This window comes from Lacerta agilis, chromosome 15 (genome assembly GCF_009819535.1).
Source record: "Lacerta agilis isolate rLacAgi1 chromosome 15, rLacAgi1.pri, whole genome shotgun sequence".
Taxonomy (NCBI): domain Eukaryota; kingdom Metazoa; phylum Chordata; class Lepidosauria; order Squamata; family Lacertidae; genus Lacerta; species Lacerta agilis.
This window is the reverse complement of record NC_046326.1, coordinates 29,229,306-29,243,011: the sequence shown is the minus strand read 5'-3', so window position 1 is coordinate 29,243,011 and position 13,706 is coordinate 29,229,306. Positions and strand designations below refer to the sequence as shown.

General features: G+C 47.0%; 1 protein-coding gene across 1 annotated transcript in view; it reads left to right on the top strand.

Moving 5' to 3' along the window:
• The window catches only part of TSPOAP1 (TSPO associated protein 1), a 35,345-nt gene extending 22,115 nt beyond the window's left edge, over nt 1-13,230 (top strand). Inside the window, exons 19-28 of the mRNA XM_033172568.1 lie at nt 416-536; nt 1,026-1,177; nt 5,344-5,512; nt 5,955-6,026; nt 7,871-7,909; nt 8,353-8,459; nt 8,803-8,874; nt 10,504-10,602; nt 11,998-12,071; nt 12,606-13,230. Coding sequence (XP_033028459.1) covers nt 416-536; nt 1,026-1,177; nt 5,344-5,512; nt 5,955-6,026; nt 7,871-7,909; nt 8,353-8,459; nt 8,803-8,874; nt 10,504-10,602; nt 11,998-12,024 — 858 coding nt within the window. The 3' untranslated portion in view covers nt 12,025-12,071; nt 12,606-13,230. The remainder of the gene's footprint in view (nt 1-415; nt 537-1,025; nt 1,178-5,343; nt 5,513-5,954; nt 6,027-7,870; nt 7,910-8,352; nt 8,460-8,802; nt 8,875-10,503; nt 10,603-11,997; nt 12,072-12,605) is intronic.
• Nucleotides 13,231-13,706: the final 476 nt, after the last annotated feature.

Sequence of the window (13,706 nt, the reverse complement as noted above, 5' to 3'; positions counted from 1 at the left end):
TGAAGAATTAAATGTTTTCAGAATTCAAGGACACATTCCAGCCCTCTCAGTGAAGGGTCAAAGCTGGGTTGGCGATGGGGTGTGGCCTAAGGCGAGGGGTGTGGCTGAGGAAGGGGGTGTGGCTTGTGGAGAGCCCCCAAGGCCATAGGCCACATTTGGCCCACGGACCTGATCTAACCCTCCCACTGCATTGTGGGTTTGGGGACACGTCAGAGGTAACTTGTACCACAACGCCAAACACAATGGACTTTCCCAAAATCTTGGGTCCAGATTCCAGAAATTTCCAGAAGAGGAATATTGCATCTTGTAGCTTTGCTTTTACATATGTGTGTGTGTGTGATTCTGCCCTGGCCATAAATTTTCAGATCTCGTGAGGATGGATCAGGGACTAATTCTGCCAAGGGTTCTCTTCCAGGTGTCGGGCAATGGCAACCTTGAGCTGCTGAACTCAACCTCTTGCCGGGTTCCTACCAGGAGAGGCAGGCATCCCCGAAGAAGGCGTCAAGATGTAGCAGAACCTCCCGACACAAATTCCGGTAAGCTGCTTAGAAATATAGAAATATAGAATTGTAGAGTTGGAAGGAACTCGGAGGATCATCTCTAGTCCAATCCCCTGCAATGCAGGAATATGCAGCTCTAACCCATACAGGGATAGAGCCTGCAACCTTGGCATTATCAGCACCACTCTCTAACCAACTGAATTATCCTAGAAGGGATTTTTGTGAGCGGGGAAAGCTACAAGGAGGGATTTCTGGGGAGGCGGGAATAATCAGGTCCTGGGGATCAATCCAGTGCTTTGCTGGGCCAAGTGCTCTGTGCTGGCCAACAGACTTAGAACCGTCTTTGGTTTAATTCAGGGTTTCCCAAACTTGGGTCTTCAGCTGTTTTTGGACTACAACTCCCATCATCCCTGACCACTGGTCTTGCTAGCTAGGGATGATGGGTGTTGTAGTAAAAAAAACAGCTGGAGACCCAAGCTTGGGAGACCCATGTCTAATTGCACCCTTTTTGTGTGTCTCGGACAGATTCTTGGAGAAGCCCTTCCCCTGAAACAATGGACTCTGGGGGCTCAGCCCGACTCTTTGTGGCCCTCTTTGACTATGACCCTTCCTCGATGTCTCCGAACCCCGACGCAGCCGAGGAAGAGCTCCCCTTTCAGGAGGGACAGATCCTGAAGGTAAGAGCAGAGCTAAGGAGAAGGTGGACAGTTCCGTTTCCCCCAGGTTATCAATTTATGTGGGAATGTTCAGAGAGGCAGGAGAGGATATATTGTTAGCAAGTTCTATATCTTAGCAGAGTTTAATCATCCCCCTTTAAACACACAGCAGTTTGCTTGTTGCAGGCTCGTCTGAGCCTCTCTATATAAGATTCCTGGTAAGATCCCTTCTTGTCCCTTTTAGAAAGAATAGACACGAGACAATCTTATTAAAGTCAATATAGAAGTAATTTACTCACATTCATTCTGTTCACAGTTGGATCCCTGAAGGCAGACTTAGGTTACAAAAGTATATATACATGTGGAACTATCCCATAAGGGAGTTAGTCCCAAGTGACTGTCGACAGGCAGTCACTTCTGCTAACATGTAGAAAAACAAAATGGAGAAAAAGAGCAAAAGAAAAACGTTGTGCTCCTCAACCAGATTAGGCCACACCTACATCTAGTCACATGCAGAGGAAGTTTGTCCCAGCTCAGGAGGAAACAGGAAGTTTAGCTCAGGAGGAAACAGGAAGTTTTCTCCTGGCTGGTACAAAGCATCCCCTAGCATGTCCACTCTAGGAATGTTGTACTTGAGTGCTATGTGTTTCACACCCCACAATTGAGACCTGCAGTCAGGAGCCTCCAGTCCTTGGGCCTATTCAGGCCTACCAGAACCCTCCCCATTTGGCCCATGAGGCCATTACACACAAGCCACGCCCACCTGACGTCAGATGTGGGGCAGGTATAGGTGGAGAAGGGCTTGCCCACCTATCAAACTTGGTCAATGGGGTGCAGGATATGTGTCCCATAGATTTAGTTCCTGATTTGGATAGGGAACACTTCTCCCAATCCTTTTGCTTGTTGTTTTTATTTTTTTAAATAAACCTTTTTTATTTTCTTAAGTTGCATAACAACCATGATGAATTAAAATTTTAGCAAAACAATATTGCAGAATCAAGATTGCAGCCTATCAAACGAAAATCCCAAGAGCCTCCTTTGTGCAAACGCTTGCAGAGAAATTAACAATAAATGTGTTGTTTAGTCATTCAGTCGTGTCCAACTCTTCATGACCCCATGGACCAGAGCACGCCAGGCACGCCTATCCTTCACTGCCTCTCGCAGTTTGGCCAAGCTCATGTTAGTAGCTTCGAGAACACTGTCCAACCATCTCATCCTCTGTCGTCCCCTTCTCCTTGTGCCCTCCATCTTTCCCAACATCAGGGTCTTTTCTAGGGAGTCTTCTCTTCTCATGAGGTGGCCAAAGTACTGGAGCCTTAGCTTCAGGATCTGTCCTTCTAGTGAGCACTCAGGGCTGATTTCTTTAAGAATGGATAGGTTTGATCTTCTTGCAGTCCATGGGACTCTCAAGAGTCTCCTCCAGCACCATAATTCAAAAGTGCAGTATTTATAGTCATAAAGAAGAGAAACCAAACATTCAACCCATATATATTGCCACCCCTAGGGACTTTCCTTTTGTTGTCTGAAATATTTGTACTAGTGATAAAGCTCCACTTCTCTTCCGCAAATGCATCTCTTTGTTTACTTCCTCTAGATATTCTTAACTTACATGTTATGTTTCTCCACAAGGGCTATCTGCCAAATCTTTTTGTATCAGGCTGTTAAATTAGCTCCTTTAAGAGCCTCCCCCAAAATGGCAATGGTCACACATGCAGTGACCATTAAGTATCCTGTCAGGGTTGATTTTTCAAGTCCGTATTATCACCTGCAAATAAATTTAGAAGAGTTAAATCTGGAGTCTTCCTAATGGAACAGTGCTTCCCAAAGTCGACAGTATCACATCCAGGTGGGGAGTGGGAGTACGTAGGGGGGCACCAAGAAGCAAGGGGGCTGCATGGCAGCCTCTGGCTTGACCAGGCTAAAGCCTAGAGGAAAACCTATTTCTCACTTTCTATTTAAAGTTTTACTAATCACTCTCAATACTTATTTCCTTTGGCCACTGTTGTTTGTATTTATGATTCCGAGTTGTCACAAGATAGCCAATTATTGGTAATAGCTGGTATTGATGAATCAATTTCATCAATTTGATGATGAATCAAGTTCATCAATTTTGTTGAATTAAACAAAATACTTTTAATTGAATTTTGAATAAACATTCAATTAATTGTTACTGTTTTGAATTTTATGGTGTTACTATCTTCCTTGATGGGTTGTGCAAACCAGTCTTCTGAATGTTGGGGAGCACTGGGGATGAGTTTATGGAACCAAGGGGACAGTGGCCTGAAAACTGTTGTAATAGATGACAGAATCATTTTATCCACTGCACTGAAAACTTGATCCCAGAACAGTGATAGCTTGGTGCATGTCCACCACACATGCCTGTAGTTACCTTTCTCATTTCTCCCCTGTTAAAAAGCTGCTGACGCATTCCTTCCTCCAAATTTCTTTTTGCCTCAATGGAGACTCAGGTTTTGTTTAATTAAGGGCCATCATAAAAATATATGGCACATCTGCATCTGGAATGCTGTGTAGCGTTCTGGTCACCTCACCTCAAAATGGGTGTGGTGGAGTTGGAAAACGTTCAGAAAAGTGCAAGTCAAATGGGGATGGAGTAAGTCCTCTTGGAAGGAAGGTTGCAGCATTTGGGACTTTTCAGTACAGAGAAGAGGAGAGCAAGAGGCGACATGATAGAAGTTTTTAAAATTATGTATGGCTTGGAAAGAGTGGGTAGAAAAATGTTTTTCCCTTCCGTCATGACTTGTGGACATCTAATGAAAGTCCTTCTTCATGCAGAGCACAGTTAAACTGTGGAACTTCCTCCCACAGGAAGCAGTTATGGCCACCAATTTGGACGGCTTTAAAAAAGGATTAGACAAATTCACAGAGGAGGAGAGTTCTATTGATGACTATTAGCCATGATGGCTCTGCTCTGCCTCCACTGTTGGAGGCAGCAATGCTTCTGAAAACCAGTTGCTGGAAACCACAGGAGGGGAGAGGGCTCAGGTCCTGCTTGCAGGTTTCCCATTTGGGTATCTGGTTGGCCACTGTGAGAACAGGATGCTGGGCTAGATGGTCCCCATTTGGCCTGACCCAGCAGAACTCTTCTTCTGTTCTCATGTTTGTTTGCTGGTTTTATCACATTGATACCACACTTTTTATCTTCCCATCAGCTGATGGTGCCATTCTGGTCAATGGTCATCCAGAGAGCTTGAGTCACCTCGGGAGGAGCTTTTTCACTCTCTCCCCCTCCCCCTCTGAGAAACTCTGCTTTGGTGGTGCTGATAACAAGAGGAAGCTCGATTCTGCAATGTTCCTAAATTAAGAAACAGTTTGGGTGCCCGTAGTGGTTTCTCTTCTGTAACAAGACTCATTACGAAATTTTGACCACTTTGCTTTTCTAATTCTGCTTATGGGAAGAGGCAAGGAACTATGCCGGTTCTCAATCTTAAGATTTAGTGTCAGGAGTATAATGTGTTCCTGGACACCGCAGAGTTAGACGCAGACTTTTCTGGAAGCTTCTGGCTGATGTGTAATTGACTGGACAGCACAACGCAGGAACTCAGCAACTCACTGGATAACTATATACAGTATTTATTGAAACAACTAGTATCCATAAGTTACTATTTACAGACTTTACAAAATAAAAGAAACAAAACATAAAATCTTTTCCTCTCTGTCTCTCTCTCTCTATACTGACCACTTTCTCCACACCAACACCTGCACCACACACTAACCACAGAACTCTCACACAGAGCTCAGTCTTTAGGAACTCATAGACCAATCACAGGTCATTGCTAAGGGTCTGAGAGAGAGCAGATCTGGGCTTTCTGCCAACTACTAATTGCTTGGAGATAGACAGCTGAATTTCTGCACGTAGGCAACTCTGAAATCTCTAACACTCAAGCCCTTGTCACCATCCTGCACTGTAAACCTTTCTCGGCACCCTTGTGCACAATTTTTAAGAGAGGGAGAGAGAACTGTTTGCTAGATTTCCAGATACAAATATGCATTTCAATGGCGTGCTCCCTAAGAAGTCTAAATACTTAAAATGCCTCCTTGCAAATATGGTTTGAAGATCCAGCAAGGATGTTTTTATGTTCTTAATATCTCTCTGACTGCTTCCCCCCCCAAAAAAAAATCTCTTGCAAATTATTGTCCATCTTTCTCATTGTTTCCTCCTCCTCCAGGTTTATGGCCACAAGGATGCTGACGGATTCTACAGAGGAAAATGCGGGGGAAGGATGGGCTATGTCCCCTGCAACATGGTCTCTGAGGTCCAGGTGGACAGCGAGGCCACCAGGAAGCAGCTCCTAGAGGAAGGACGGATCCCTACGGACATGCTGGTGGAAAGTCTAGGTGCTCCAATCTGTCCCGTGACCTCGGGGTGGGATAGGGAACCCCAGGTCCAGGCCCAGATGTGACCCACCAGAACACTCTGGCCCACAGCACTCTCCCCAGGCCATTCATAGAATCATAGAGTTGGAAGAGACCACAAGGGCCATCCAGTCCAACCCCCTGCCAAGCAGGAAACACCATCAAAGCTCACCCTCCCCTCAAATGCCTTTGCCTGCCTGGAAGGTATCGTTGAATTGTGGTCATGCCCCTTGCAAGCCAAGATGCAGAGAGTTGTGTATCCCCAAATCTGGACTCTATACCACAGTGATCAAGAGCTGAATCCACCAACTGAAATTAATATTGCGAAAAGATTGACTTGTAAGAAGGTCTTCTTACTTACAATTCATTATCTTGCAGATTGCTAATTTGCTTGGGGGTGGGTTGTTGTTGTTTTTTAATGCAGATAACGGTGTGTTTTCCCCGCCTCCTCGTCGCCTCACATTTCGCCCTCCGAAGCCTCGGCGGTCCAAAAAAGGTCTGTATTGTGTCCAGGGTGTTGATTGTCTCTTGCAGCCCTCTCAAGTCCCATTGGAAGAGATTATCACAAAGCTGAGAAACAAAAACACAGTCCATGCACAAGATGTGGGGAAGGGCTTAGCTCAGTGTTGGAGCACCTGTTTTGCCAGTAGAAGCTCCCATGTTTGAACCCCAGCATCTCCAGGGCATGGGGAAACACCTGAAATCTTGGAAAGCCACTGCTAGTCAGTGTAAATGGTCCTCCTGAACTGGGCGACTCAAGGTTTTGATTAAAAGAAAAGGAGCCTATGTTCCTACTTAATTCAGCTCCTTTATTCAGAACAATGAGGACTAGAATCCTGCTTGATTTTTAAAGGAAGAGCCACTGCTCAGTGGTTGGCCACATGCGTTGCCTGCAGAAGGTCCCAGGTTCCATTGGGAAAAACTTCTGCCAGCCAGTGTAGACCAGCAATGGAGAACCTCAATTCCAGGGGCCAAATCCAGCCCTCCAGGTTTCTCTGTCTGGTCCTCGGGACTGTCTCTAGGAAACACACCCTTCTGGGGTTCAGACAGAGAGGCCTGGAGGGCTGGATTTGACCCCAGGGCCACACCCCTCACCAGCCTTGCTTTGCACCCTGCTCGAGTAATTTTACCTGGTTAGGAGGTGCCCTTGAACTCTAAAAATGTTTCTTGCTTCTATAGATGGAGGGTGATGCTTTTCCACAGTATGCTCTGGGAATCTGGGTTTCTCAGAGCTGGCAAACAAACACAGTCCATTCACAGAGTTGTAGCTCAGGGCCAGGACACCTGCTTGGCAGGTAGAAGGCCCCAGGTTCAATCTGTAGCATTTCCAGCTGGGGAACAGAAAAGATCCGAAACTCTGGAGGATACCCACAGGCTGAAAGGGGTTCCACACCCCTGGTGTATGGACCATCTTGAACTAGGTGGGCCAAGGATCTAACTTTGTAACAGACAGCTTCCTGTGTCTTGCGGGCTGGTCAGGCTGATGCATATGGAGGCACTTATTGATACGGCTTATAGTTAAACTATGGAACTCCCTCCCACAGGAGGCAGTGATGGCCACCAACCTAGGTGGCTTTAAATGAGGATTAGATGAATTCATGGAGGAGGAGGAGGAGGAGGAGGAGGAGGAGGAGGAGGAGGAGGAGGAGGAGGCTACTAGCCCCCAATGGCTCTGCTCTGCCTCCACAGTCGGAGGCAGCAATGCTTCTGAATACCAGTTGCTGGAAACCACAAGAGAGGAGACGACTCTTGTGCTCGAATCCTGCTTGTGGGTTTCTCGCGGGCATCTGCTTGGCCACTGTGAGAAGAGGATGCTAGACAAGATGCGCCACTGGCACGATCCTGCATACGCTTATGTTCTTATGAGGATGGCTGAGGACTTTACAACATTGTTTTTGAGATGAGGTGACCAACAGAGGGTTCCACCTACTAAGCACAGCAAGATATCGCAGGAACGCATACAGCCTTTAGACGATCATGCCCCATTCCTCCATGTAGGGTAGCAAAGGGGTGTGAAAGCATCAGCAGGGGTGGCCTTTGGTAATATGGTGTCCTGAGTTGAGGACAAAACTTGACATCCCCTACCAGTCCCAAGTATTTTTTTTATTTTCACAGTAATTCCTTTTTTATTTCTTATTATTTTGAACCCTCCAGATCAACACCCAAAGCTCTTCCAGTTAGAGCGCCTGCATTTGTTGTAGCTGCATTTAAGGCTAACCATGTGCTCTGCCTGTAGGGCCTCAAACCAGCAATTTGGAAATAACTCTTGGCCAAGTCTTTGTGGGGACAGACACACTGCGTTTCTATTTAAACTGGCTCTTCTGTTTTTCATCTCCACAGTGGAGCAGGAGAAGCAAGAAGAGAAGAATCCTTGCTTTGGTGAGCACCGCTTCGTCTTCAATTAGTTCAGCGATTCCCAAGCTACGTGCGGCGCATAGTTAAAACTATGGAACTCCCTCCCACAGGAGACAGTGACGGCCACCAACCTAGATGGCTTTAAAAGACGATTAGGCAAATTCATGGAGGAGGAGGAGAGGGCTATGGAGGGCTACTAGCTGTGATGGCTAGGTTCTGCCTCCACAGTTGGAGGCAGAAACACTTCTGAAAACCACTTGCTGAAAACCACAGGAACGGAGAGAGCTCTTGTGCTCAGATTCTGCTTGCGGATTTCCCACAAGCACCTGGTTGGCCACCATGAGAACAGAATGTTGGACTAGATGGGCCATTGGCCTGATCCAGCCAATGTTCTTCTTGTGTTCTTCTGCTTTGGGCGGCAGGCTGAAATAAGGAGCTGTGACCGTATTCTTCCTTTTCTCTGATAGATGCACATGAAGGTCAGGATCTGAGCTCTGAGGACGATGCCCCAAGGACTATGGTGGCCATCTTTGACTACAACCCCAAAGAGAATTCCCCCAACCTGGATACGGAGGTGAGCAAGGGCGGCTGGTCACCTAGTGTTTCCTGGGCTAGGAAAGCACTCAAAGGTTCTTTGGTGATGATGAGCAAAGGCTAGTCAGTTTTAACAGCATTAGGGGCAATTCTGTGTCACCCTGGTGCCCTGAGCCTCCCCACTCACTCTGCCTACAGTCATGAGATGGCAAGAGGGGTTCTCTTAACATCATGCTTTCCCTGATACTATCTTCACCCTTCCAAGTAGGTCAGGCCAGCCTTCCTCAGATACTTCTGCAGACCAGCCCTGTCTTCACACACATTTCCAAGGTCACTCTCCCACACCCCCAACTTTCTCATTGTCTTCGCTGTTTTTCTTCTAGGCAGAGCTGAGGTTTAGTGCTGGGGATATTGTCACTGTGCTCAGTTCCATGGACGATGACGGGTTCTATTATGTAAGTACAGAATCCTTCCTTTTCATCCAAACTGTTCAGGCACTAAATGATGTATCTGAATAAAACCAGAGGGGCTGCTGCTGCATCAATATGGGGTCTTGCCAGCTCTTCCGCTTAGTCTTAGTCACTCTCCACCACTTTGAAGGCTCTGCCATTGTTGACCTTCGCTGGGTTTCCTTACAAAGAGTTGTTGGCAATTAAGAGCTATGGAGCTATCTTTTTTTCAAGGCAGCTGAGCTGGACCACCACTTAATTAAAATAAGCTTTGGGGAACCCGATTGCTTAGATCAGAGATGGGTGAAAACTGGTTGGCTGCTAATATGAGACATTTGCACAAGGCGTAATGGACATGAGGCACACACTGCCACAAAGCAGGACAACAGTCACCAGTTTGGGTGGTTTTCAAAGGATGCAGTGCTGTCAGAGAGGACTGACTTAGCAAGGCCCATCAATGATGACAGCTATATGTGGAACCTCCACGTACAGGGGCAGTCTATCTCCAGCATCTGGTACTCTGAGGTAAACCACAAGGGAGGGCTGTTGTTGTGGGTCTCCAAGGGTAACTGGTTGGAGACTAAAGGAAATAGAGTGCTGGACTAGATGGGCCCCCTTTGTATGATCCATAGAATCATAGCAATGCAAGACTCACAACTGGGTTCAGGAGGGTTCTCTTCTGCATGCACGAATCCTCCTATGTCAATCTCTGATTCACCCGTCCCAGACTTGTATATAGAGCAGAACAGAGCTATCCATCAGATTATGCACAGCTCCAGATTATCTTTCCATGCATTCTTGGTTCAAAACAGTGCATGCAAAATGTGTGTTTCATAGATAAAATGTGCACAAAATGCATACAGTTCAAATACATGTTTTTCATGCACTTAATTTTTTTTTTTAAAGATGGGATGGAGCAGACCTATGGCTGAGCCCCAATGAGACTGAGGCACAATGCAAATAGGCTGAACTATCCATCTTCTATGTCAAGAAATTTGTCTTTTTACCTGTTCCCTAATATTATGGGGGGGGGGCAGATCTCACTTCCCTTTTACTATTGGTTTGTCTACCTTTCGCCTGAAAGTGCATCGTTAAACTATGGAACTCACTCCCACAGGATGCAGTAATGGTCACTAACTTGGAAGGTTTTACAAGAGGAACAGACAAACTCATGAAGGAGAGGGCTATCGATGGCTACTAGCCATGATGATAGCTATTTCCTGCCTTCACAGTTGGAGGCGGAAATGTTTCTGAATACTAGTTGCTGGAAACCACAGGAGGGAAGAGGGCTCTTGTGCTCAAATCCTGCTTTCGGGCTTCCCTTAATGGACATGTGTTTGGCTACTGCAACAACAGGATGCTGGGTTAGATGGGCCACTGGCCTGACCCAGCAGCCTCTTTTATGTTCTTATAAAGCTCCTGTGCTAAACAAGTGTGTGACCGGCAGAAATTCAACAGGGAGTGTCTTTGTCATGGCTACATCTCCTTGCCAGGGAACAACTGCAACTGAAGTTTCGGCATCGAGCACAGCAGCCTCTCAATCTGTGCCTCTCACTCTGAATTACTTTTAGGTATCCACCAGGGAGTCTCATATACCTTGTGGGCTATAGAGGCATTTCTCATCTTTCTCTGCAGGGGGAGGTGAATGGGCAGAAGGGCCTTGCACCATCTAACTTCCTGGAAGCAATGTCCTTGGATGGAGAGCTACCTGGGGAGCCAAGCCTTGGAAGGCAGGTAAGGGGGGTGCCTTGCTGGATCGGGGCCTAGCTGCAAATGCAGGCTTTGATCGAGGCTTTAGAATAGTGGTCCCCAAGCATTTTTGGGCCACCACCACCTTAGACCCATAAATTCATCCCCATTCCCCCCTACCCTAAAAGCATTATTCAGAATCGCAGTTTGCACAACCCACTAAGTAAGATAATAACACAGCAACGTTCAAAAGAGTAACAATTAATTGTGCATTTGTTCAAAATCCAATTAAAACTCTTCAATGGATGAACTTGGCCCAGTGATACCAGCTTTTCAAAGCCGCTTGGTGGTCGTTGACACCCCCAGCACCCCCCTGCTGCCCCCCATGGCTCTTAGCACCCCCTAGGTAATCCCGCCAGTACCACCCACTGCTCTAGTCTAGAACATCAGGAAATGGGCGTGCTGCTTCCTACCCAAGCACCCCACAACCTGGATTTCAGCAGGCAATTTGTGGCATGCTCCCAACTGCCCCAGTTTAACCAGAGACAGTCCAAAATGATCTCGGTCCCCATTTGGGGAGTTCAGAGTTTGACCCCATGGGAGTTGCAACTCTCTGCTTCCTACTGGCTCAGCCTCCTTCCCTAGAGGGTGTCTAGAGCAGTGCTTTCCAAACTTTTCATGTTGGTGACAACACTTTGTAGTCATGTGTCATTTCATGAGACAGTAATTCAGTTTTACTAGGGTTGCCTTGTTTCCAAAAGTAGAAACCAGGACACCAGCTGATCCACTAGGATCAGCTGCCTGGGGGAGTTCCCAATGGGAATTTTACCTGGCTTTGCACATTCCCAATGGGGAACTCGCAAGGGCAGCTGACATGGCTCAGTCTAAGTGTCGATCAGCTGATTGGTGCTGGGAGAAAGTTCCTTTGAAGCCGCCATGGTGTCAAAAGACTGGCAGATGGACAACCCTGCCCACTTATCAAAATTGTCCCTTCGGGCAGAGAGAGGTAAGGATCCAAGCTACAGGCTGGATCTAGTGCTCCACACTTGATCCAAATGCACACCCATATAGCCGTTAAGACAACATTGCAGTTCACATCCTGAACCACTGGCAACCAGCTATAGGACAATTATATTTTTCTAGTGAATCTGTAGCGAAATGAACTGCTTTTTCAATCAGTGGGGAACGGGCGGTGAGCAGGTATTTATTTTTATCTCTATAATGTTGGACAGCATATTGTCACCATCACAGAATCACAGAATTGTAGAGTTGAAGGGACTGCCCCTCCCCCCGGGTCATCTAGTACAACCCCCTGCAATGCAGGAGTCACAGCTAAAGAATCCCTGACATTGTTTTATTTTGACCCGCTTTCCCATTTGTTGTAAACTAATTCTTTATTTGCCTGGCTTTGCACGTCCAATGGTTGGTTGCGTCCCTCAGAGAATGAGAAAGCGGAGAGTCCAGTGACACACGCCAGGCAGGCAGAGGGAGACAGAACGACGGAGAGAAACCATGTAAGCAGCCTTTTCAGAAAATTCACAAGAGCAGCATTTCAGCTTAGGTGTCGCATGCAACAGCTGGCAGCCACCAGCCATCATGGACCGTTCAGCAGATATCTTCAGCTAGCGAAACGCAAAGTCAAAATCACTTCCTCTTAATGCCAAACTTGGGCAGTGGATGCAGACAGAAATAGAGGGGAAATGGGTCTATTGAGAAACAAGAGGCCAGGAATCAACATGCTCTTGAGGGAATTCCAAGGTTTACAGAAGTACATGTGTGTTGGTGGAGGCAAAACAAAAGAACTACCAAGCAGCCGCATCTCAGTGAGGACTGAGCATGCTCAGTAAGCATGGAATGTTGAATGTTAGTTGGAAAAGAAAACAAGAAAATGGGGAGTAGGGATGGAATAGGATCAGTCGAAGTGGGGCAGCTGTCTGGAACCCTGAAAAAGGACCAAAGCAGTGAGGGCATACTTGTGTATCCCTACAGATAACATCACCTGCCTTTTCTTTTTTCTTTACTGCCATCTTCCCTTTCTTTTCCTTCAGCAGCGGCATTCACCAGATTATGAGGCACAGCCTTCTGTCTTGGAGTAGTAGCTAGATAGCCCCACTTCATCACGCCATCTCAGTCAGATGAGAGCCTTTGACCCATGGGCCTCTCGTGCTTCGGACTCATCGGCTTGGAAGAAGGAGAAGATAAGCATCTGTGGGTCTGAGCAGGGCTGGCAATGACGCAGAGCTGAGACGCTGCAGTGCAAGATGAATTCTGATTACCAGAAACTTAAGCCTTGCTGGCATTTGACTTCCAGGAACTGAGGATGTGCTGGTCGCTCTGTGAAGCGCTCTAGAAAAGGGACTCCGACAGGAACATTTGCCATTTAGTTTACCTTTTCTCCGGTGTGTGGTTTTGGCTGTGATGTTGTCCGATGGATGTTTCCCATCTCCATTATCTGAGAAAACGTTCCCCTTGGTTAGGAACAGAAGCTCCTTTCCCTAGGCCTGCATGGGGTGGGGTGGGGACTCTTGGCAGCTCACTCCTCCATTCCACCAGTCCAGGATTTTCCTTGAGGCCTCCCACTGGTCTGTTGGGGATAGATTTTTACAGCAGGAGCATCCTCCACGGTGCCATTCGAGAAAAAGACGGACAATGATCCCACCAGGGTGCATTGAAATCTGAAATAGATTTTACTTGGGATTCCCACCCATTGGCTATTCATGCAGATTCACACTACAGGCCTCGTGCAATTTATAATCCAGATTCTAAATTGCTACCGATTGTGGCAGAGTTTTCCCTCTCACACTAGGATCATCATTTGATGCCCAGATAGGCCTAAGCAGATGGGGAGACACCTATGGTCATCCAGATGTGGTCCCCCAGCAGCCACCATGGCCAATGATCTGGCATGATGGAAGAGATGGTGACTTGCCATGCTGGTTGTGCTCTGCCTCCTTGGTCCCTTCACTGGAAAGAGAGGAGGTCGTTCAGGTCCTGCTTGTGGTCTTCCCAGAAGAAGCATCTTGCTGGCCCCTGGAGAACACGGTGCTGGAGTAGATGCTAGCAGGGCACTTCTGAACTCCCTCTGAAGGAGGCAGCAATGGCCACCAACTTGGATGGCTTTGGACAAATTCATGGAGGAGGATTGGACA